Source organism: Salmo salar, chromosome 21 (genome assembly GCF_965601325.2).
Source record: "Salmo salar chromosome 21, fSalSal1, whole genome shotgun sequence".
Lineage (NCBI taxonomy): Eukaryota > Metazoa > Chordata > Actinopteri > Salmoniformes > Salmonidae > Salmo > Salmo salar.
Window position 1 is genome coordinate 20,079,166 of NC_138311.1, and position 23,335 is coordinate 20,102,500.

Below are 23,335 nucleotides of genomic sequence, written 5' to 3' on the forward strand. Positions count from 1 at the left end.
CATTTTTGCAAATGTATTACAAATACAAAACTGATATCACATTTACATCAGTATTCAAACCCTTTACTCAGCACCTTTGGCATCGAGTACAGCCTCAAGTCTTCTTGGGTATGAAGCTACAAGCTTGGCACATCTGTATTTGGGGAGTTTCTCCCATTCTTCTCTGCAGATCCTCTCAAGCTCTGTCAGGTTGGATGGGGAGCATCGCTGCCAGCTATTTTCAGGTCTCTCCATAGATGTTCGATCAGGTTCAAGTCCGGTCTATGGCTGGGCCACTCAAGGACATTGAGACTTGTCCCGAAGCCACTCCTGCGTTGTCTTGGCTGTGTGCTTAGGGTCGTTGTCCTTTTTGGAAGGTGAACCTTCGCCCCAGTCTCAGGACCTGAGCGCTCTGGAGCAGGTTTTCATTAAGGATCTCTCTGTACTTTGCTCCGTTCATCTTTGCCTCGATCCTGACTAGTCTCTACCGCTAAAAAAAACATTCCCACAGCATGATGCTGCCACCACCATGCTTCACCGTAGGGATGGTGCCAGGTTTCTTCCTGACATGATGCTTGGCATTGAGGCCAAAAAGTTCAATCTTGGTTTCATCAGACCAGAGAATCTTGTTTCTCATGGTCTGAGAGTCTTTAGTTGTCTTTTGGCTAACTCCAAGCAGGCTGTCATGTGCCTTTTACTGAGGAGTGGCTTCTGTCTGGCCCCGCTACCATAGAGGCCTGATTGGTGGAGTGCTGCAGAGATGGTTGTCCTTCTGGAAGGTTCTCCCATCTCCACAGAGGATCTCTGTCAGTGACCATCGAATTCTTGGTCACCTCTCTGACCAAGGCCCTTCTACCCCGATTGCTCAGTTTGGCCGGACGGCCAGCTCTAGCAAGAGTCTTCGTGGTTCCAAGCTTCTTCCATTTTTAAGAAGGATGGAGGCCACTGTGTTTTTGGGGACCTTCAATGCTACAGAAATGTTTTGGTACCCTTCCCCAGATCTGTGCCTCGACATAATCCTGTCTCGGAGCTCAACGGACAATTCCTTCGACCTCATTGCTTGGTTTTTGCTCTGATATGCACGGTCAACTGTGTGTGCCTTCCCAATTCATGTCCAATCAATTGAAATTACCACAGGTTAGCTCCAATTAAGTTGTAGAAACATCTCAAGGATGATCAATGGAAACAGGATGCACTTGAGCTCCATTTTGAGTCTCATAGCAGAAGGTCTGAATGCTTTTGTAAATAAAGTATTTCTGTTTTTGATGCAAACATTTCTAAAAACCTGTTTTTGCTTTGTCATTATGGGGTATTGTGTGTAGGTTCAGATTCTTTTGTAAAATTTTATCCATATTAAAATATTTATTTATTTTATTTAACTAGGTAAGTCAGTTAAAAAAATGATTGTTTAAAACGATGGCCTACCCCGGCGACGCTGGGCCAGTTGTGCAACGCCCTATGGGACTCCCAATCACATGTGATGCAGCCTGTATTCGAACCAGGTACTGCAGTGACGCGTCGTGCACTGAGATGCAGTGTCTTAGACCACTGCGCCACTCTGGAGCATAACAAAATGTTGAAAAAGTCAAGAGGTCTGAATACTTTCCGAATGCACTGTATGTCTTGATAATCTGTGGTCAAACCAGCTCTACCCGTTAGGACAGAGGTTCCCAAACGTTTTCACTCGGGGCCCCCATCCAGCAGTTTGGGAACCACTGTGAGAAGATGCCTATGCTTTGCTGGTTGTTTTTGTTAGTGTCCTGTGTCACTTGTTTAGTTTGCCAGAGGGTGTGTGAAGATAATAGACCTGTCTCTCAGCTCACCTAGATGCCAAGAAGGCCGGAGATCTCTCCACTCTATTTGACGTTGGAGGAATTGTGGGTATGTTCCCTTTTAGTTCTGATCCTTTTGGATGAATCTTTCTACGAACCAAATAACTTTATGATCTGGATATTTGTATCCTCCTGTGTGTGTTGTCAGAGATTTGATTTGCAAAAACGCATGAATGACGTTAGGATTTCCTAATTCATCATTGGAATTGAACTACCCGCGAACCACACATTTTATCTTGATTGTTGTGCTAATCTCATGTCTTTCTCTGTGTGTAGGGGGAATATTGGCTGGGGTCATATCTGATAAGCTGGGAAAGAGAGCCACCACCTGTGCAGTGATGCTGCTGCTGGCTGCTCCTATAGTGAGTCTCTTTCCCTGTGTGGCTCCATTTGTTTCTATTTCTTTCTCTCTCTTTCTCCGTTTCTGAGAATCAAACCAACTATCCTGGTGTTGCAAGAACCATGCTCTACCAACTGAGCTACAGAAGATCACTGAGCTTCAGAGGACCGTTGGCCATCTCAAGGGCTAAACATAAGCGTGCATCATTAATCTTATAGGACATATTTTTTTTTACGTTTTTGTTCTGTATTTCAGCTTTATGGCTTCTCCATGATCAGCGAGTTTGGACTGGGACCGACCATCGGTAAGGATCAATTTATATTACTAAGTCCAGTTTGTGTTGCTCTTGTGAGAGGGATTGTGGACTGACTTCATGAATCCCGCTCCTGAGCCCATTTGTGCTATTCTGACTGTCAATAACGCACAAGTGAACAGAGCTATGATCAAGTGGATAATGTTGTGATGGGCCATTTTCTTCATAGGTATGCTACTGGTGTGTGGAGGACTTGTGAATGGGCCATATGCCCTTATTACAACAGCAGTGGCTGCTGATCTGGTAAGTGTGTAGTGAGTGAGTCTTTCTCACTGTTGCTTTACCCTTATATAATCCTCCCTAGTACAGTTTTGTCTTTCTAACCTTTTAGATCAGCCATGCTATCTCAGTATTTCCTGTGTGTGTGGGGGGGGGGGCGGCTGTCTCTGACCTCGTATCCTGTCCCTCTCTGTTTTGACCTTTGAACCTAGGGAACACACAAGAGCCTCAAGGGCAACGCCAGGGCCCTTTCTACTGTCACGGCCATCATTGACGGCACAGGATCAGTAGGTCAGTCTCTCACCTCCATCCATACCAGTAGATCCTATGTGATAAATTAGCTCCATGAGGGGATAGCTAATGACCAGGGGTTGCTTTAGAATTTAGCATAGGTCTAGCTCTGTGACTTACACACTGTCCTGTGATCTGTTCTTCTCAGGTGCAGCAATAGGCCCCCTTCTGGCAGGAGTGTTGTCGTCACAGGGCTGGGATCAGGTCTTCTACATGCTGATGGCAGCTGACTTCCTTGCACTGCTGGTAGGTGCTGATGCTTGTTAATGTTTGTCTTATTTTGTGTGTGGATCTTATAGAATGTGGCTTTGTGTGTGGATGTGTTTCCTCTGTAGCTGTTGCTGCGGCTGGTGACGAAGGAGCTGACCTCTGGTAACGTGGTTAAACCTCGTTCTGGCAGCACCACTGTAGAGTAAGTGACTTGTTTATATTCGACTTGTTGTAGTATGGTGGTATCTAGGCTTTGTTATGATAACTGATGCCACTGATCATGTTCTATGTTGATGGTCTATGTTAATGTCTATGTTCTATGATCTATGTTAATGACTTTTATTTGATTTTTCATTGTCTTTGTTATGTTTGCTGATGACAACATCTTTTTGTCTGATAAAGACAGTCAGAAACGTATCACAAAATTAACTCCAAATAAATTGTGAAAGGTATTGGTGTCATCAGATGAATACAACCTCTCTTCCCCCCCAAAAAAATATTTGGAATCTGTACTACACCTTACTTTATCCATTTATCTCATATTGCAATATATGCTGGGTCAGTACTTATAAAAGCAACCCCAATAACATCTTCATTCTCCAAAAACATTTTGTGAGGAATGCAACTCAGACAGTCGTGCCAGTTCCTCTCCACTCTTTCATCGCCTTCAAATCCTCAAAATGTATATCAGCCAAGTCTGTTTGTATTCCAATTCCAAATGAATCTACACCTTGTTTCTTTTCAAATGCTATTCAAATTCAATACTGGGGTTCATTATTCTACAAGAACTGCAACCAATCTCCATATCCCTCCTTCCATACAAGATTAGGTCAATGTTCCATCACTTAAAGGTTGTTCTTTATTGGAACAGTCTCCTGGACCACCTCAAGCACTGCAACAGCTTCAACTCCTTCAAATATAAATAGAAAAATATCTACTGGACATCTATACAATGACTCTGCCTAAAATCTGATGGTGACAGTTGTTTTTTTTTTGTAAATGTTTATTCATTTTTTTCTTAGTCTTAAACATCATGATACATGTTGTTTTTTCTATAAACATTTTGAAAGAGGGAGGTGCCTTTTGACTATTTTTTTTGTGCAAATAAATAAATCATAGTCACTAGCTAGGTTTCCATCCAATTGGCAACAGACTTTCATGCGAATATTCTAAAATCCACAAAAGAAAATATGCGCATTTTCCCACCAGTGGTGTTTCTACCAAACAGACTTGTTGTGGGTAAAAACAATCTGTGCCTGACGACGTAGTGCACACTACTTTGTCGCTTATGTTTTCATGTACCAAATAAAAATCTAAAGGTCAATGTGTTTCTATCGCATTTTCAACCGATTTTCATTTTGTTGCAAAATGTAGCCTTCTAAAGCAAATGTGACTACTCTGGTTTTGGCACGTGCACTTTAGCCAACAGATCACAGATACAGTGCGGGTAGACTACGGATAGGCATGTCTACATGATGATATTATTATGGATAATAGCGAGAATTTCTTATTTGTTCAACGGCAGTCAAGCATCGATCATAATGCCACCAGAATAAGACCCTCGGTTATGTATTGGAAAGGACCTTCAAGATCACTGCACTTTCATCACCCTGTTAAGTTCCCCATAACTTATTTAGTCTAAAGCCTAATAAACTGCATGGTTTCATGAGTCGTAGTGGGAGGACCACACATCGCGTGACTCCAAGTTTACTTCCATATGATGATTATTATATCAATATTTGCGCATAAAGGCATTTCCACCACCATTTCTCGACGCTTGGCTGCTGTTTGACAAATAAAAATGATTACTCTTTTGTCCATAATCATCTCATCATGTAGGCTATTCTTGCGCTGTAGCCTAACTGTGAGCTGTTGGCTAGAGCGCACGTGCCAATACCAGTGGGCACACTCGCTATATAACGTAGCATTTTTTTTGGGGGGGGGGACGGAGTTGAAAATGCAATGGAAACCCATTTAACTTTAAAAAAATAAAAAATATTGGGTACATCAGAATTTAACCGCAAAATGTATTTATATGTGCACTAGGTCATCACGCACAGCCTTTTTATCAATTTGATGGAAACACATCTCTGGTGGGAAACTGCACATTGTTTTTATGCAGATTTTTGTTTAAGGATCAAAGTCTGTTTTTCTGTTTCCGTCTTGTAGGATGAAGGAGCACTAAGCACTTTGCACTAACTCTAGACCGAGAAGTGAAAAGACTGTGGCCCTCTCTCAGCACAGACACACTGCATCCTATACCACTACCCTGGACCGGATCTTTTAACTGAGATGACCTGAACCCACCCTGCCTGACAACCTTAACCTCTCAACCTTAACCCAATCCCTATAAACCAGGGCCCAGTTTTCACAAGTGATCTGGATTTTAAGTCAATGATTTGTCTGTTCTATGAATATGCCTTTTAATCCTATCTGATCGTTTTTGAAAAACTGAGCCCAAGAGCTAGACAATGTTCACAAAGAGACATAGACAGACACTTCTTTCTAAAGGTCTGTTGTCACTGCCAGCTTGGCTGTTTCACCGTCCATTCAGCAGTAGCTGACGTGAACTAATGTGTAGCAGCAGCACCTATTGGAACCGAATGAAAGTCGATGAAGATTCAGTAGCGGAGTATAATAAGCAACCAACCAAGCCATCCAGTCCCTCTGAGCACATACCACTTTTTTTGTTTTGTTTTACTTCTAGAGCATATTGGGCCCACTTCAGCCTTATGTAACCAAAGATTGTGGGGAAATGCACAGTAATTTATATGGAAAAAATATTTTTTTTTCTGTTTTCTGGTGGTCTATGTATTTTCTCTGTTTAGGAAGTATATGAAGGTACTGATATTTTGTGTTCCTATATGATCAGCAAATTATGGTGCGGTTTGTTATGTTTTGGGACTTGAATTCTATGAATGTAACATTTTGTGTTTGAGTATGAAATTCTGCATACCATCTCCGAGGAGGATCAACCATTTCCCAGTCAGTTATTTATGCAGTGCAATGTTAAACTGTGATGTTCTTTTAGTATGTGTAGAAAATGCCATCATCCCAAACCTTAAAATGCTCACATTCATTCTGCCTTTGAACATTTTTAAAGGTGTCCCTGTGACTAATACTTCCTACCTCTGAGTTTAATGTGCCAAATGAGTGAAGAAAGGTAGCATATGTACCTTCATGAAAAAGTAATCTATATTCTTATGAACTTTTATTCTGGCACATGCCCGGTGCTGTGGTTTATTCCAATTCACCGCCTGTATTTAACTGAATTGAAATGGAAGGGACCCCATCCAGTAACATGTCATTGTTCTTTGTGGTGATGGAGCATTTCTTGGTGGAACCTGAATCATTATCGCACTGCTTAAGTGGTAGTACTTGAAATACTGTGTACCTTTTGGTGTTTGTTCATTGGTCAGGCAGTTGCTTTGTTCAGTTACTTGTCTGATTCTTACCTGACTCATAAGTACACGGTCTTGGTGACAATTGTCCATTTCTGAAGACATCTTGGTAGATAAATAAAAAGGGAGTGGCTGTGTTGCTGAATTCTCTGGAAGCTTCTAAACAAAAGATCTGTCTTGGTTTCTAAGCATAATGTTGAATTGTTTTGTTCACCAGGCTAAATGTGTTCCAGTTAGGAGGCTGAGTGGTCTCAAGTCTCCCAGCTGGAGGTGGCAGGTGTCAAACAAAATGTACACTTCTGAAAGCTAGTCCTCCACTCAGTGACACAGGCAGGCACACACACGCAATCTCTCTTTGTTTCTGAAAAGTACTGCGGGCCAAATCAAATATGAATTATTATTCTCTGAAAGTCTTTAAAAAAAATGAACAATCAGTTATTGGGACTGGTAGGTTCTCATAATAAACCGAAACGTAATTATGCCGGATTATACCCTACATTCAATGACGAGTGTTATTGAAAGTATTAGTATGTTTTGATTGCCCATGTTTCCTCTCCCACGCAAAGCATCACAAAACCCCTGAGCTGACTCGAGCCTACAAGGCTTGATTAATATGTCATCAAGGGACGCGCGTGGGCGCCCATGCAAGAAACTAAATTAAATGTGAAACATTTCTTTTTCACGGCGCTTGCTGTCTGCTTTTTGGTTTTCTTTCGTCGGTTCCTTTCTTCTCGTGTGCTTTGACCAAAAATACCGTTTTTAGAGACTATATATGATTTGAATAGCCACATCAATAGAATATAGCCTCGTTTGTTCGTAAAAGGGAATGAACATCGCGAACAGACTGCGGTCTGGGGGGCTGTGTGGGCAGGCAAACTACCCCACTCACGCGTCCTTGAGGAGCCCCGGTAACTATGGCGATAAGAGAAAAGCGTACGATGATCCCTGCTCTTCAGTTTTCCCAGTGTGTGTGTGTTTGTCTGCGTGCGGCTCATTGAGAGAGGCTGAGGGAGGGGGTTTATGAGATGAGAGATAGCTAGGTGCTCCAGAGAGAGAGAGATGTTGAAACGCTAACTTCATTTGCCCATTCAGAGACGGACCGACGGCTCTCGGGGTTTTCCAATTCGGGCACGGAACGGAGTGGTAGCCTATAGCCCGCAATCCGACTCCTCGGCAGCGGCGAGAGAGGCTTGAGGGGTGGAGAGAGATGGGATCAGCTTCTTCGGCGTACCGAGTAATCTACCTGGACGTGGATGGCAGAATTCAGAAGGTATAACTGTCAATCAACCGTTATGTCAGCCTGTTTCATCATCAACCTACACCCTGCCCTGTAGGCCTAACCGGGAAGAGATAGATAGTTATGTTGTCTATAGAATAGGAAACCCTCAATAGCATATTGTATAATATTCATATACAAATCGTGGTTAAAATGAATAACCTAATGTCATTGATAATGCAACAAAAATCTATTCACTTTTTTGATGGATTGTGCATATGCCAGACACACTTGATTTACTGTTTAAAGGGTGCGCCGCTTCACTTTTCGTCCCCCGCTTCACTTTTATAAAAAGATGTGTCGTTTTTTGTGTCCCTTGAGGATTTCCCAAACTGGTGGCGAGAGAATCAGACCAAACCACCTCAGATCACGCGCTTGTAGTGTTCGGGCCTCTGATTGGACACTGACGCACAAACGGTCGGGACCTGTATGTGCAGATGTTAATTTTCTCTCGCATGCCAGCATAGTTGAGGAGACAAATTCCTACTATGTGTCCAGGTTTAACGTGGTGGGGCGTCACTCGTAAACAGTCGGTTAAATGCACGGTTAACGCATAATGTTTTTACCTATTAGAAGCAATTAATACCCGAAACAACGTCATCATCGAACCAAACGACTGGCCAGAGATCAGGGCATTCCTCAGCAAGGCTTTTCCTGGCAGCCGGATGAGGCAATCGAAGGAGGAGGCAGTGAATTGACTATATTGGCCTTATGACCTTGAATTTAGTAAAGCTTGCTCTGGAATTGATTTATGCTTCTAATTGCACATGTTGAATATCAGTTGTTTTATTTAGATTATGCTATAGTTTACTTTATGGCCGGATTGAAATGTACTTTTTCCAATGCTACATTCATTTGACAGACCTTACTTGAATGATTGTCCCTCTTTCTTCAAAGTAAAGGCCTAGTCTATGATAGGCCTTTTAAATATTTGTATTGTATTCATATTTAATTAAAGCATAGTTAGGCTATACATGTATAGTAATGAACTGATTATACGTTTGGTCAATTTCTTTCATTAGAAAAAAAAAACTTTTGATATTGTATTCTATTATATATGTTAATAATGCTGTTATTGATGTTTATCAGAGATATGTTCAGAATAAAGAAACTGTCACAAGATATAGGCTTACTGCCCATTCTGTTTCATTTCACATGATTATATCAAGTAAAATTGTACCATCATCTGCATCCTTTTTCAAAATAACACAGGAAAGATTTCCTAGCATAGGTTTCTGCTTGGAATAATATAAATCTTGAAGCCCACATTAGGCCTAAAGCTTGCACAGATGGGAAGGACAATGTGGTAAAGTACAAATGTATTCCTTCTCCACTATTTATGAAAAACTCACTTGGGAGTCCATTTTATTTGGGGGGGATTTATTTTTTTTTGCTTCCTCGCCTCATTTTTATGAAGAAGAAAAGGGCCGTTAAACAGTAAATCGGCTTTGTCCAGCCATATCAAAAACGGAATTTTCAGAATCCTGTCTATGTTGTTTGGACACATTCACTGTCCTCTATCTCTGTGTATGCATGCGTGTGTGTGTTAGATCTTTATCAAGATTTGCGCAAGGAAATGCACAATTTTTATGAACCTGTGTGGAGTGGCAACATGTAGGGCTCTATTTTTGGCTGACGTTAAGGCGGCGCTAGTCTCAAACGCACATTAGTTTGCAATTTCGTCAGGTAAAAACTGTCAGACTGACATTTTCTAACCCTAACGCTAACTTCGGCAGTTTACCTCTTTTATATCAGCTCAGATGGGCGGATGGAAATATTTGAGGTGTGTCCTTAAAAACAGTATCCAAAGTGCTGATTTCAGGCAGCGCGGATGGGGATATGTAAGACCAACCAAAAGCTGGTTTTAGCAGTAACGCAGTTGGTTATGGCATGGGTTTTGACAGCAGAAACGCAGCATATCCAGCCGTGCCGCGCACTGCCCATATGCGCATGGAACAAGAGTAGCCCAATGTGCTTTTGGTGGCTGTATACTTCATATTTAGAAATATAAAAAACTATTTTTTTCCCCCTATTTTGTTTTATTTGATTTTAAAACCAAGCATATAGTAGCCTTCACTCCTCTCAATTAAGGCTTTTGTTGTCTGCCCAATGTTATCGCGAAGTAGGCTAGTCAAAACTGTCGATAAAGGATTTGGCTCCTGAGACCGCTTGGAAATACATCTTAATCACCAAAGCTTTGTTGAAATATAATGTTTGAGAGGAGTGAAACAGTGAGCTGACATTCTCTTTTTATTTAGCCACGCAGGTCACGTTTTGGACGTGCGTAAAACCCCATCAATGATGTAGGCTACGTGTCCATGCCCACCGTGAAACGAGAGATGAGTACCTCGGTGAATGAATACCGGTGAACCTCGTATTTAGAAGTGATCTGTAACCTGGAAAAATGGAAAAACCCAAGCCCTCCCTTAGGCCTACCATAACGAAGGCTAATTCAACAGCAATGTGTGTCTTTTTTAAATCCTGGCGATTGTATTCCTGGCGATTTGTATTACATTTTACATTCATTTATTGTTGTTGTTGTAAAAAAAAAAAACCTGCTCGTTTTTTGTTTCATTTTATTACAACCAACCTTAGTATGATTCACCTTCCTGGTTTCATGGTGACAACGTCAGTGGCGCGCTTGCAATGCAACTTCTGGAGATGTGTGAATGCGAGATGATCTGTAAAATGTTTCCGATTATGTTCGTGAAGCATAGGCCTATTGGGGAGCATTATAACGGTGAATGGACATTTGCCCTTTCTATTTATATTGGATTTTTGTCCAGTTACTGTGACAAGTTTGGATGACACGTATAACCCTCCGTAGTATACATTGTTTTAATATTATATGCCCACGGGTGGAAATTGTTTTCTGGAAGTGTGAAGTAGGCTATTTAAAACAATTGGTTTTGTTTAAAATTTGATTAGAATTGTTCATTCTCTTTTTAGGCCTCATCAATAATGAATTTAATCTTGCTTACTGACAGTGTTTGACATGTCAATGCTCAGCCACAATGCAATTCACAGTAGGCCTAGCCTCTATATCAGTGTGAATGCTACTGTAGCCATGTAATTACCTAGAACAATGTTAACTGAAATAGGGTTCAAGTTAATGTATTTAGCAAAGATAGGTTTACATGAGGAGTTGATTCCAAGGCAATACATATAAGACCGTAAATACACAACTTGAAGCAACCACATTTTGCCATGGAACACGTTCTGATTGGCTAGTGATGGGCCAAGCCCCAACACACCCACAATTTTGATGAATAAACAAACCCATCACTTTTGCGCCAACGCCAGCAGGTACGCTGATAATTCTGGTTGTGAATATAACAAAACTATATCTGACACACCCCTGAACCTTAGTTGTTGCGCTTAGATTTACCGTTGCGTTAGGTTTGTTAAAATAGAGCCTGTAGAGTTAGATCATGGCCTATCAATCATTTGAGTGGGAAAAATGACAGCTAATCATTAAATGCTTGATGAAATTCCTTAGAGGAAGAATAATTCCTTTCAGGATTAAGTTGAGAGGACCAGATATTTACTGTGTTTACAGTGCCTTGCAAAAGTATTCATCCCGCTTGGCGTTTTTTCCTATTTTGTTGCATTACAACTTCAAATTGATTTTTATTTGGATTTCATGTAATGAGCATACACAAAATAGTCAAAATTGGTGAAGTGAAATTAAAAAAATAACTTACGGAAGAGTGGTATGTGCATATGTATTCACCCCCTTTGCTATGAAGCCCCTAAATAAGATCTGGTGCAACAAATTACCTTCAGAAGTCACATAATGAGTTAGATTGCACACAGGTGGACTTTATTTAAGTGTCACATGATCTGTCACATGATCTCATATATATATATATATATATATATATATATATATATATATATATATATATATGGCACCACCAAGCAAGCGACACCATGAAGACCAAGGAGCTCTCCAAACAGGTCAGGGACAAAGTTGTGGAGAAGTACAGATTAGGGTTGGGTTATAAAAAAATATCAGAAACTTTGAACATCTCACGGGGCACCATTAAATCCATTATTAAAACATTTTAAGAATATGGCACCACAACAAACCTGCCAAGAGAGGGCCGCCCACCAAAACTCACGGACCAGGCAAGGAGGGCATTAATCAGAGAGGCAACAATGAGACCAAAGATAACCCTGAATGAGCTGCAAAGCTCCACAGCGGAGATTGGAGTATCTGTCCATAGGACCACTTTAAGCCGTACACTCCACAGAGCCGGGCTTTACCGAAGAGTGTCCAGAAAAAAAGCCATTGTTTAAAAAAAAAAATAAGAAAACACGTTTGATGTTTGCCAAAGGGCATGTGGGAGACCCCAAACATATGGAAGAAGGTACTCTGGTCAGATGAGACTAAAATTGAGCTTTTTGGCCATCAAGGAAAACGCTATGTCTGGCGCAAACCCAACACCTCTCATCACCCATGAACACCATCCCCACAGTGAAGCATGGTGGTGGCAGGATCATGCTGTGGGGATGTTTTACATTGGCAGGGACTGGTCAGAATTTAAGGAATGATGGATGGTGCTAAATACAGGAAAATTCTTGAGGGAAACCTGTTTGTCTTCCAGAGATTTGAGACTGGGACGGAGGTTCACCTTCCTGCAGGACAATGACCCTAAGTATACGGCTAAAGGAACACTCGAGTGGTTTAAGGGGAAACATTAAATGTCTTGGAATGACCGAGTCAAAGCCCAGACCTCAATCCAATTGAGAATCTGTAGTATGACTTGAAGATTGCTGTACACCAGCGGAACCTATCCAACTTGAAGGAGCTGGAGAAGTTTTGCCCTGAAGAATGGGCAAAAATCCCAGTGGCGAGATGTGCCAAGCTTGCAGAGACACTTGTAGAGACTTGTAGCTGTAACTGCTGCAAAAGGTGGCTCTACAAAGTATTGACTTTGGGAGGGTGAATGGTCAAGTTTTCAGTTTTTTTGTCTTATTTCATGTTTGTTTCACAAGAAAAAATATTTTGCATCTTCAAAGTGGTAGGCATGTTGTGTAAATCAAATGATACCAACCCCCCAAAAAATCAATTTTAATTCCAGGTTGTAAAGCAACAAAATAGGAAAAATGCCAAGGGAGTGAATACTTTCGCAAGCCACTGTACTTTGCTGGCACATTGTACAATTCCAGTCCGGAAAAGTACTGGAACTGTCTATGTAGACTGCCACTACCATCATTTAAGATCATCTTCCACACCTTTTAAACCCAGCATGTAGTCTACACATTTCTATTAGAGTAGATATACCCACCGTTCTAGATTCCAGGATGAAATGCTAGCCACCGTGCTTCTACATCTGCATTGCTTGCTATTTGGGGTTTTAGGCTGGGTTGCTGTATTTACTTCGTCTGATGTAAAAAGGGCTTTGCAAATACGTCTGATTGATTGAATGCTCAAGTTTCTTACATATATGATCAAAACTTCAGCATGTAGGGGCCACATCTTAACTTGAGATTTGTTTGTGTAAATCACTGGAACGTTTGCCACATGAAACCTCAAGTGACTTACTTGCATCTCAAGTAAGGATTTGGCCTACAGACAATTTCGTATTGTGTCACAAACTCCTTATTCTACAATGGGTTGATCAAAACAAGTATTGTGATTGGTTGAGACGCGTTCTAAACCATACTTAAAAAAACAGTTTTAGCATGGGTAAGCCTATAATGCACAATTTGGAATCTTGTTTTCTTTCCTGAGAAATCCCTGCTCCTCCACAGCCCAGCCAGCCAATTCATTAACTTGATCTCCACTGTAAAAACCATCTAGACATTATTTCCCCTTGCTTCTAGCCTAACATTTGGTTTGCAACATCTGGGGGTTGTACAAACATTGCTGTCTGTCCGTCGACATTTGCAACATAGTTTCAATAGTGAAATTCGATCAAAGTAATTTAGCACGCCCTGTTGTGTACAATTGCTTTAATCTCACACAGACTATATCCATGTCAATTAGCCTCCACAAACAGAGCCAGAATGGTGGGTCTAGATTCCGTCCAGAGGGCTCTTTACACTTCCACCCAGTGGAGTGGAGGAGACTGAGGACCAGGGCCATAAAGGAACAACATAAATACTTTTATGCTCCACTCCGATGGCACTTTGCATTTATTGCAGACCGTGTCACTTTTTATGGAATTCATTCCAAGTCTCTATTATGTTTGTTTGGTGTTTTTCTGTGAGCCTGTTCGTTCAGTTGGTTTAGGATATGCTGTGGTGTAGGCTCATAGTCAGTGACTACATCTGTGAGCTCATAAAGATAAAATCAATTCATCTCTGACTGTGTGTAAGCTTTTGTTCTAGATTTCTGATATTGTTCGGTTGCCATTGGTCAGTTGTTGCTTGGGTAAAAATATGGCACCTCCTCTCTTTCTCTCTCCCTCACCCTCTTGTTTTCTCTCCCTCTCTCATTCTCTTATGTCTATGTGACGCTGCATTTTTCTCACACTGTTGATCGATCAATCTCACACACACACACACACACACTCTCTCTCTCTCCTTTCCTTTATCCCTCTCACACACTCCCCTCTCTCACTCTTGCATTCCTTCATCTCCCTCTCTTTCTCTCTCTCTCTGCTCTCTCTTCTCTCTCTCATACTTATCACTACTTCATCATTTCTAAAGATGACTTCCCATCAGACTAAATTAGAGTGTCTTACTTTACTTCTCACAGCTCAGTCTGAGTCATAACTACAGGGACCTATCAGATCTCATCATAATTCCAGCACAGCTCTGTACACAGGAACACATTACTAACCACGTTTCCATCCACAGTGTTTATGCGAGTAAAGTCTTACCGTAGGACCAAAAAATGAATGACAGCTTTAATGGAAACAGGACAATTCGGTACAATTTTATAAATGCCTACAGAATTTGTTTGTTCGACATGGTGGGATCTTTCTGTGTCGGTCAAATTAATTATGCGAGAAATGGCATTGGAAACACCTTTATGCACAAATATTGATACAATAACCATCATATCAAAGTCAACTTGGAGTTACGCAATGACTTGGTGTGTGGTCCTCCCACTACGACTCAGGAAACCATGCAGTTTATTAGGCTATAGATGAAATAAGTTATGATGAACTCCTCAGGGTAGTGAAAGTGCACGGTGATGACCTTGATGCTCCTTTCCAATACCATCGAGGGACTTATTCTGGTGACATGATGATCGATGCTTGACTGCTGTTTGACAAATACGAATATTCCACTCTTATTGCATTATGTAGACTATCCTACCCGTACTGTATCTGTGAGCTGTTGGCTAGAGCACACATGCCAAGACCAAAGTAGGCACATTTGCTATTTAATGCAACAATTTTTGTGACAAAACTATCGGAGTAGAGTTGAATATGTGATTTTAACACATTGGACTTCTAGATTTTCATTCGGTACATGAAAACTTAATCGAAAAAGTACATTTTGTGTGCACTATGTCATCACGAGCTGATTTTTATCCACAACAAATCAGTTCGGTGGTAAACTCTGCCGAGTCCCCAACAACCAGAGGTTCAGGTTTTCAGGGGAAATGGAAAGAGAGCCTGTGACCCAACTTCCGCTTTTGGACTAACAACGTCGACACTCCATTTTAACTCTTCCACACTCCTGGCCTTTGTCTCACCTGAAAGTTGATGATGTTTGACATACATTATAATTTGGACTCGAACATTGTGGTTTTAGGGTCTATGTTGGTTTGAACTCATTAAATTATCAGAGAGATTGTTTTTGTACTGATGCACAGATCATTTTCATTTTAAGGCTATAGCCAGATGGGTTCCAGGCTCCAGTCCTTCAGTCCATAGTGAATAATGAGGAGTGTTTCATTCTCTTGCTGCGTGACTGACTGTGTGTAGTGCTGCCATTGTGTGTGTTATTATCTAGCTTACTTGTACAGAAATTATGCCGATTAGTTCCTGCTTTACGTGCTCCATTGTTCTTCTGCATGTTCTGTGTGTGATTTTGAATTTGAATACGGTATTTCCTGTGCCGTTGGATAATCAGGAATGTGGATTTATGATGTTGGTTTAGGTGTCCATATACAATGCCTTCGGAAAGTATTAAGAACCCTTGACTTTTTCCACACTTTGTTACATTACAGCCTTATTCTAACATGGATAATACAAAGAAAAATCCTCAGCATTCCACACAATACACCATAATGACAAAGCGAAAACAGGTTTTTAGAAATCTTTGCAAATTTCTTAAAGATAAAAAACAGAAAGACCTTATTTACATAAGTATTCAGACCCTTTGCTATGAGACTTCAAATTCAGCTCAAGTGCATCCTGTTTCCATTGATCATCATTGAGATGTTTCTACAACCTGATTGGAGGCCACCTTGATTGGACATGATTTGGAAAGGCACACACCTGTCTATATAAGGGCCCACAGTTGACAGTGCCTGTCAGAGCAAAAACCAAGCCATGAGGTCGAAGAAATGGAAGAAGTTTGGAACCGCCAAGACTCTTCCTAGAGCTGGCCACCTGGCCAAACTGAGCAATCGAGGAGAAGGGCCTTGGTCAGGGAGGTGTCCAAGAACCAGATGGTCACTCTGACAGAGCTCTTGAATTCATCTGTGGAGACGGGAGAACCTTTCAGAAGGACAACCATCTCTGCAGCACTCCACCTATCAGGCCTTTATGGTAGAGTGGCCAGACGGAAGCCACTCCTCAGTAAAAGGCACATGACAGCCCGCTTGGAGTTTGCCAAAAGGCACCTAAAGACTCTCAGATCATGAGAAACAAGATTCTCTGGTCTGATGAAGCCAAGATTGAACTCTTTGGCCTGAATGCCAATTGTCATGTCTGGAGGAAACCTTGCACCATCCCTACGGGGAAGCATGGTGGTGGCAGCATCATGCTCTGGGGATGTTTTTCAGCGGCAGGGACTGGGAGACTAGTCAGGATCGAGGGGGAAAATGAACAGAGCAAAGTACAGAGAAATCCTTGATGAAAACCTGCTCCAGAGCACTCAGGACCTCAGACTGGGGCAAAGGTTCACCTTCCAACAGGACAACGACCCTAAGCACACAGCCAAGACAACGCAGGAGTGGCTTCGGGACAAGTTTCTGAATGTCCTTGAGTGGCCCAGCCAGAGCCGTGACTTGAACCCGATCAAACATCTCTGGAGAGACCTGAAAATAGCTGTGCAGCAATGCTCCCCATCCAACCTGACAGAGCTTTAGAAGATCTGCAGAGACAAATGGGAGAAACTCCCCAAATACAGGTGTGCCAAGCTTATAGCGTCATACCCAAGAAGAGTCGATGCTGTAATCGCTGCCAAAGGTGCTTCAACAAAGTACTGAGTAAAGGGTCTGAATACTTATGTAAATTGAATATTTCCACTTTTTATTTTTAATAAATTAGCAAACATTTGTATTAACCTGCTTTTGCTTTGTCATTATGGGGTAATGTGTGCAGATATCCCATAATGACAAAGGGGGAAAAAACAATTTAATACATTTTAGAATAAGGCTGTAACGTAACAAAATGTGGAAAAAGTCTTTGGGGTCTGAATACTTTCCGAAGGCACTGTATAGAAACTCAACAAGAACAGAACTCAGGTATTAGAGAGGAACTGGTTATTCATCAGTTATTATTAGATGACATGGAGGGTCCATAAACATCCAGGTTTGTCAGCACTATCTACGGACCTGGTTCCTCATACAAGAGAGCTCCTATGCTTACCCTACCACCTTATGCTCTCTCAGTCCTTTAGCATACACGCTGCTGTCAAGCTAGCGTCATCCATCATCGAAAACAGAAGCGGGCAGCAGAGGCAGGCTATTACATGAGCACCTCCAAATGTTCAAACACACACAGCAATGCGCGCACACACACACACACACACGCGCAATGAAGAGAGTCAGAGCTCTACGTGCATTATGCCATCCTTCCCAAGCATGACAGATGACAAAGACAATGTTTACCCCTAACCCACTTGTATTACTTTTACCGAAGGGCTGTTGTATGTCACTGTATATTATGTATACTGAGTGGGTTTTCTTGTTGCATCCGCTCAGATGTTAAGGCACTAGTACTGTTACTGTAGGCCTACTACACGTCTCTAGAGAGATGGAACAGGATGTTACTGTAGGTCTACTACACGTCTCTAGAGAGGAGATGGAACAGGATGTTACTGTAGGTCTACTACACGTGTCTAGAGAGGAGATGGAACAGGATGTGACTGTAGGCCTACACGTCTCTAGAGAGGAGATGGAACAGGATGTTACAGTAGGTCTACTACACGTCTCTCTAGAGAGGAGATGGAACAGGATGTTACTGTAGGTCTACTACACGTCTCTCTAGAGAGGAGATGGAACAGGATGTTACTGTAGGTCTACTACACGTCTCTAGAGAGGAGATGGAACAGGATGTTACTGTAGGTCTACTACACGTCTCTCTAGAGAGGAGATGGAACAGGATGTTACTGTAGGCCTACTACACGTCTTTCTAGAGAGGAGATGGAACAGGATGTTACTGTAGGTCTACTACACATCTCTCTAGAGAGGAGATGGAACAGGATGTTACTGTAGGTCTACTACACGTCTCTCTAGAGAGGAGATGGAACAGGATGTTACTGTAGGTCTACTACACGTCTCTCTACAGAGATGGAACAGGATGTTACTGTAGGCCTACTACACGTCTCTAGAGAGGAGATGGAACAGGATGTTACTGTAGGCCTACCTCACGTCTCTAGAGAGGCGATGGAACAGGATGTTACTGTAGGTCTACTACACGTCTCTAGAGAGGAGATGGAACAGGATGTTACTGTAGGTCTACTACACGTCTCTAGAGAGGAGATGGAACAGGATGTTACTCTAGGTCTACTACACGTCTCTCTAGAGAGGAGATGGAACAGGATGTTACTGTAGGCCTACTACACGTCTCTCTAGAGAGGAGATGGAACAGGATGTTTCTGTAGGTCTACTACACGTCTCTCTAGAGAGGAGATGGAACAGGATGTTACTGTAGGTCTACTACACGTCTCTCTAGAGAGGAGATGGAACAGGATGTTACTGTAGGTCTACTACACGTCTCTAGAGAGGAGATGGAACAGGATGTTACTGTAGGCCTACTACACGTCTCTCTAGAGAGGAGATGGAACAGGATGTTTCTGTAGGTCTACTACACGTCTCTCTAGAGAGGAGATGGAACAGGATGTTACTGTAGGTCTACTACACGTCTCTCTAGAGAGGAGATGGAACAGGATGTTACTGTAGGTCTACTACACGTCTCTGGAGAGGAGATGGAACAGGATGTTACTGTAGGTCTACTACACGTCTCTCTAGAGAGGAGATGGAACAGGATGTTACTGTAGGTCTACTACACGTCTCTCTAGAGAGGAGATGGAACAGGATGTTACTGTAGGTCTACTACACGTCTCTGGAGAGGAGATGGAACAGGATGTTACTGTAGGTCTACTACACGTCTCTCTAGAGAGGAGATGGAACAGGATGTTACTGTAGGTCTACTACACGTCTCTCTAGAGAGGAGATGGAACAGGATGTTACTGTAGGCCTACTACACGTCTCTGGAGAGGAGATGGAACAGGATGTTACTGTAGGCCTACTACACGTCTCTCTAGAGAGGAGATGGAACAGGATGTTACTGTAGGTCTACTACACGTCTCTCTAGAGAGGAGATGGAACAGGATGTTACTGTAGGTCTACACGTCTCTAGAGAGGAGATGGAACAGGATGTTACTGTAGGTCTATTACACGTCTCTCTAGAGAGGAGATGGAACAGGATGTTTCTATTCGCCGCTTCTCTTTGTTGAATTGAAATAGAGTGAAATTGAATTACAATTTCACATCAGTGAAAATGTAGCTGACATCGCCTTTTTGCATTTTTCTGAAAACGGAAATGGGAAATTGATTAACAATAACTAAGTGAACATTTATGATTTGTGAATATACAATCTTGCAATTTCTATTGTATTTCATGGTGAATTGTCTGTTTGTGAACATAAGTGGCTCTTTGCTTACGTGTCTCTGAACTAACCACATCACTGTCTAACACACCTGACAGCCTGCCACCGACAGGTTTCTGGAGTGCTCTCTGTCTCTCTCATCGCTTCCCCTCCTACTCTCTCCCCATCCCTCTTTCCTTCTTACCCTACACATTTCTCCATCTCCTTCTTACCCTTGTTGCCGTGGTTCCTTTTGTCACCTATTGTCGTGACTTTGTTGTTCCTGGCAATGGTATAAGAATCAAGATGCTTTTATCTACATGGGTCCAAGTCGTCTGTGTTGGTGAACCTGGGGTTGACACTAGAAATGACTGACTGACTTTGTTTGGAAGGCAATTAAAGGAGAGGAGGGGTGGGATGGGGGATATTTACTGTGGTGCGCTGGAATCTGCATATTTCTAATCAAAAGAAAAGCCCAGAATGAGAAACCTGTCAATACAAAGTTCTTCTTCTCTCCCTAGTGGGGTGGTTGGTCCATTTTCTCTCACACTGTACTCTGGTGGTGCTTGAGAGGATAGTAGAACAGGCTGACTAAATACACTGGTTTGGTGGTCTGCTGTACCACCCTGATCACTGGGAATGTATTCCACGTCTAGTATCAGTATCTCCAACATTTCTGCATATATTTTCATAATATATACTCTTAGAAAAAAGGGTTCCAAAAGGGTTCTTCGACTGTCTCCATAGGAGAACCCTTTTTGGTTCCAGGTAGAACCTGTTTGGGTTTCAGGTAGAACCCTTTTGGGTTCCATGTAGAACCCTCTGTGGAAAGGGTTCTTCATGGAACCCAAAAGGTTTCTACCTGGAACCAAAAAGGGTTCTTCAAAGGGTTTTCTTATGGGGAGAGCCGAATAATCATTTTAGGTTCTAGATACACTCTTAGAATAAAAGGTGCTATGTCAGCATTTTCAATTCTCAAAATGCTGTATCCCTTAGATCTACGCACATGGAGGTTGTTATGTGAACATGAACGTTTTGCTCACACGTCAAACATTATATACTCACGGTGGACTTTGTTGGGCTACTGACACTATAAATAGAGTATTGCATGCTACACTCTTAGAAAAATCTAGAACCAAAAAGGGTTCTTCGGCTGTCCCCATAGGAGAACCCTTTGAAGAACCCGTTTTGGGTTCCATGTAGAACCCTCTGTGGAAAGGTGGGAAACAGTTCTACCTGGAACCAAAAATGGTTCTCCTATGAGGACAGCCGCAGAACCCTTTTGGAACCCTTTTTTCTAAGAGTGTATGCATTATATATCATATATGTACTAGATCGTGACTATGTTTCGTGTTTTGCTACCCTTCCCGTAGGTGGTCTTCAGCAGATTCTGCAGCCCGTATGATATCAAGGAGTTATTCTGTACCGCTCTAGGTCTTCCAAGGTAATTCTCTGCTCTCTTTTCCCCTCTTCAGTTCTGCTGTGAAGCTTAGAGTCGTCTGTCAGCGTCCTGTCAGGATCCTTTAATCTCCCGGTCTACTAGGCTGTTTTTCTAATGTTGTTTTGAGGATCACTTCTATGAGATGCCACGTTGAGAACTCATATTAGTGACAAGATAATACTCTATAGTGAGTGGCCTAGTCCCAATAGTCTTGACTAGCTTTCATCTTTCCCTTGGTTTCCTTGATTGATATTTGGAATGTGCCCAACACCTACACTCTCTTCATTGAACCATAGTGGGACACATCCTCAGAGAGAGTGTCCCTGCTTTGTCTGTTTTGGACAGGAACACCACCTTATCTCTGCTGGATTCCACGGGAGCCATGGTGTCCATCGACCCCACCATGCCACACAACACCGAGAGGTAGGCCCTGTCACATCTACATTCAGGGATGGAACTGCAATTCTTTACTAGCCCTGGTCCAAAATCTGTGCCATGCGATATTTTAAAAGATACAATTTCACTAGCCCGGAGGGCTAGTTGGACACATTTTCTACTAGGCTGGTCTGAAAAGTACTCGCCATGGGCTAGAGGGATACCTTCATTTCCATCTGTATTTACATTTATAGCAGAAAATACATATGTTGGTCCTTAAATGCATAATCTGTCATTTTGGCAGTCTAAACTCATAAGCAGAAGTTAAATTCTTCAAGGGTAAAGGGTTATATTATTGATTTAAATGTCCATTCAACAGCAGGAAATATCCCAGATTGTGCCCTATTGCCCAGGACTTGTTCGGCTGAAAATACTAACAGATCCAAGGTCAGGGTGTGATCAGTGAGCTAGACACTGCTCACACATTGCGTCATGTTGATTTTGTCCACCCACATCAGACGCGATCAGGACACGCAGTTGGAAATATCAAAACGAACTCTGAACCAACTATATTATTTATGGGACAGGTCGAAAAGCATTAAACATTTATGGCAATTTAGCTAGCTAGCTTGCTGTTGCTAGATAATTTGTCCTGGGATATAAACATTGGGTTGTTATTTTACCTGAAATGCACAAGGTTCTCTACTCCGACAATTAATCCACACATAAAAGGGTAAACCGAGTTTGTTTCTAGTCATCTCTCCTCCTTCAGGCTTCTTCTTCTTCTTTGGAATTTATATGGTGGTTGGCAAACAACTTTAAGGTGCATTACCACTACCAACTGGACTGGAGTGTGGACCTCAGTTCAATCACCCACGTGGGTATATGCTCCTAAAAACCAATGAGGAGATGGGAGAGGCGGGACTTGCAGACGGTCAAGCATCACAAATAGAACCAAGTTCTATTTTAGCGCCTGGCTACACAGACGTGCGCGAGCAGTGTGGGTTCAATGATTGAATAACATGTATGTGTACATTATTTTGCAATGCTTGCTCATGTGACGTGAGCAGTATGGTCAGCATGTAAGCCTAAAATAGCATTTTTCCTTGTAGGGACCGGCAAAATGTCCCCACTTTTCCTTGTTTTACTATCCTTGTGAGGACTTCTGGTCCCCACAATGATAGTAAAACCAAAAAGACACACAAAGACACACACACACACACACACACACACACACACACACACACACACACACACACACACACACACACACACACACACACACAGCCCCCAGCGTGTCCTCACACTTCAGACGCTGAGTAAGAGAGTGGGAGGAAGAGGACATTCACAGCATGTCTGATTAGGAGGAAGGGGGACGTATTTGAGTGCTGCACCACTTGCTGTCTAAACTGACTGGTGTGTTTGTGTGTGTGTGTGTTTTGTGTGTTGAAGGTCACCATACAGAGTGGTGCCCCTGACTGGAGGACAGCTAGCTGGTGAGTCCCAGAGGGCCATTGGCTTTTCACACACATGCACTGACTATGCAAATAGACAAACATTGCTGACATCACATGCGCATTAGCTTATTAGCATATGCATACGTACCATATCGTATATAGCATATATGTAAGCAAGCATGCGCACACACACAAAGCACAGCACACTATCCCACATACCTGATGTGCACACTGCACATAAACAAGCATAGTCAT

At 42.2% G+C, this 23,335-nt stretch overlaps 2 protein-coding genes across 5 annotated transcripts in view; both read left to right on the forward strand.

The window, feature by feature from the left end:
* The window catches only part of LOC106581899 (glucose-6-phosphate exchanger SLC37A1), a 42,130-nt gene extending 33,147 nt beyond the window's left edge, over positions 1-8,983 (forward strand). Inside the window, exons 13-20 of one of the 2 annotated variants that reach the window (XM_045704515.2) lie at positions 1,798-1,860; positions 2,088-2,173; positions 2,407-2,455; positions 2,634-2,707; positions 2,896-2,974; positions 3,123-3,220; positions 3,310-3,386; positions 7,678-8,983. In XM_045704515.2, coding sequence (XP_045560471.1) covers positions 1,798-1,860; positions 2,088-2,173; positions 2,407-2,455; positions 2,634-2,707; positions 2,896-2,974; positions 3,123-3,220; positions 3,310-3,386; positions 7,678-7,732 — 581 coding nt within the window. In that variant the 3' untranslated portion in view covers positions 7,733-8,983. Of the gene's footprint in view, positions 1-1,797; positions 1,861-2,087; positions 2,174-2,406; positions 2,456-2,633; positions 2,708-2,895; positions 2,975-3,122; positions 3,221-3,309; positions 3,387-5,353; positions 6,736-7,677 lie in introns of those variants that run through there. The other variant, XM_045704516.2, reaches the window with a different exon arrangement.
* The window catches only part of LOC106581900 (high affinity cGMP-specific 3',5'-cyclic phosphodiesterase 9A), a 35,326-nt gene continuing 19,670 nt past the window's right edge, over positions 7,680-23,335 (forward strand). For 2 of the 3 annotated variants that reach the window (XM_082967022.1, XM_014164340.3), the window contains exons 1-4: positions 7,718-7,855; positions 21,181-21,251; positions 21,561-21,671; positions 23,076-23,119. In XM_082967022.1, coding sequence (XP_082823148.1) covers positions 7,793-7,855; positions 21,181-21,251; positions 21,561-21,671; positions 23,076-23,119 — 289 coding nt within the window. In that variant the 5' untranslated portion in view covers positions 7,718-7,792. Of the gene's footprint in view, positions 7,856-21,180; positions 21,252-21,560; positions 21,672-23,075; positions 23,120-23,335 lie in introns of all 3 variants that reach the window. The other variant, XM_014164342.3, reaches the window with a different exon arrangement.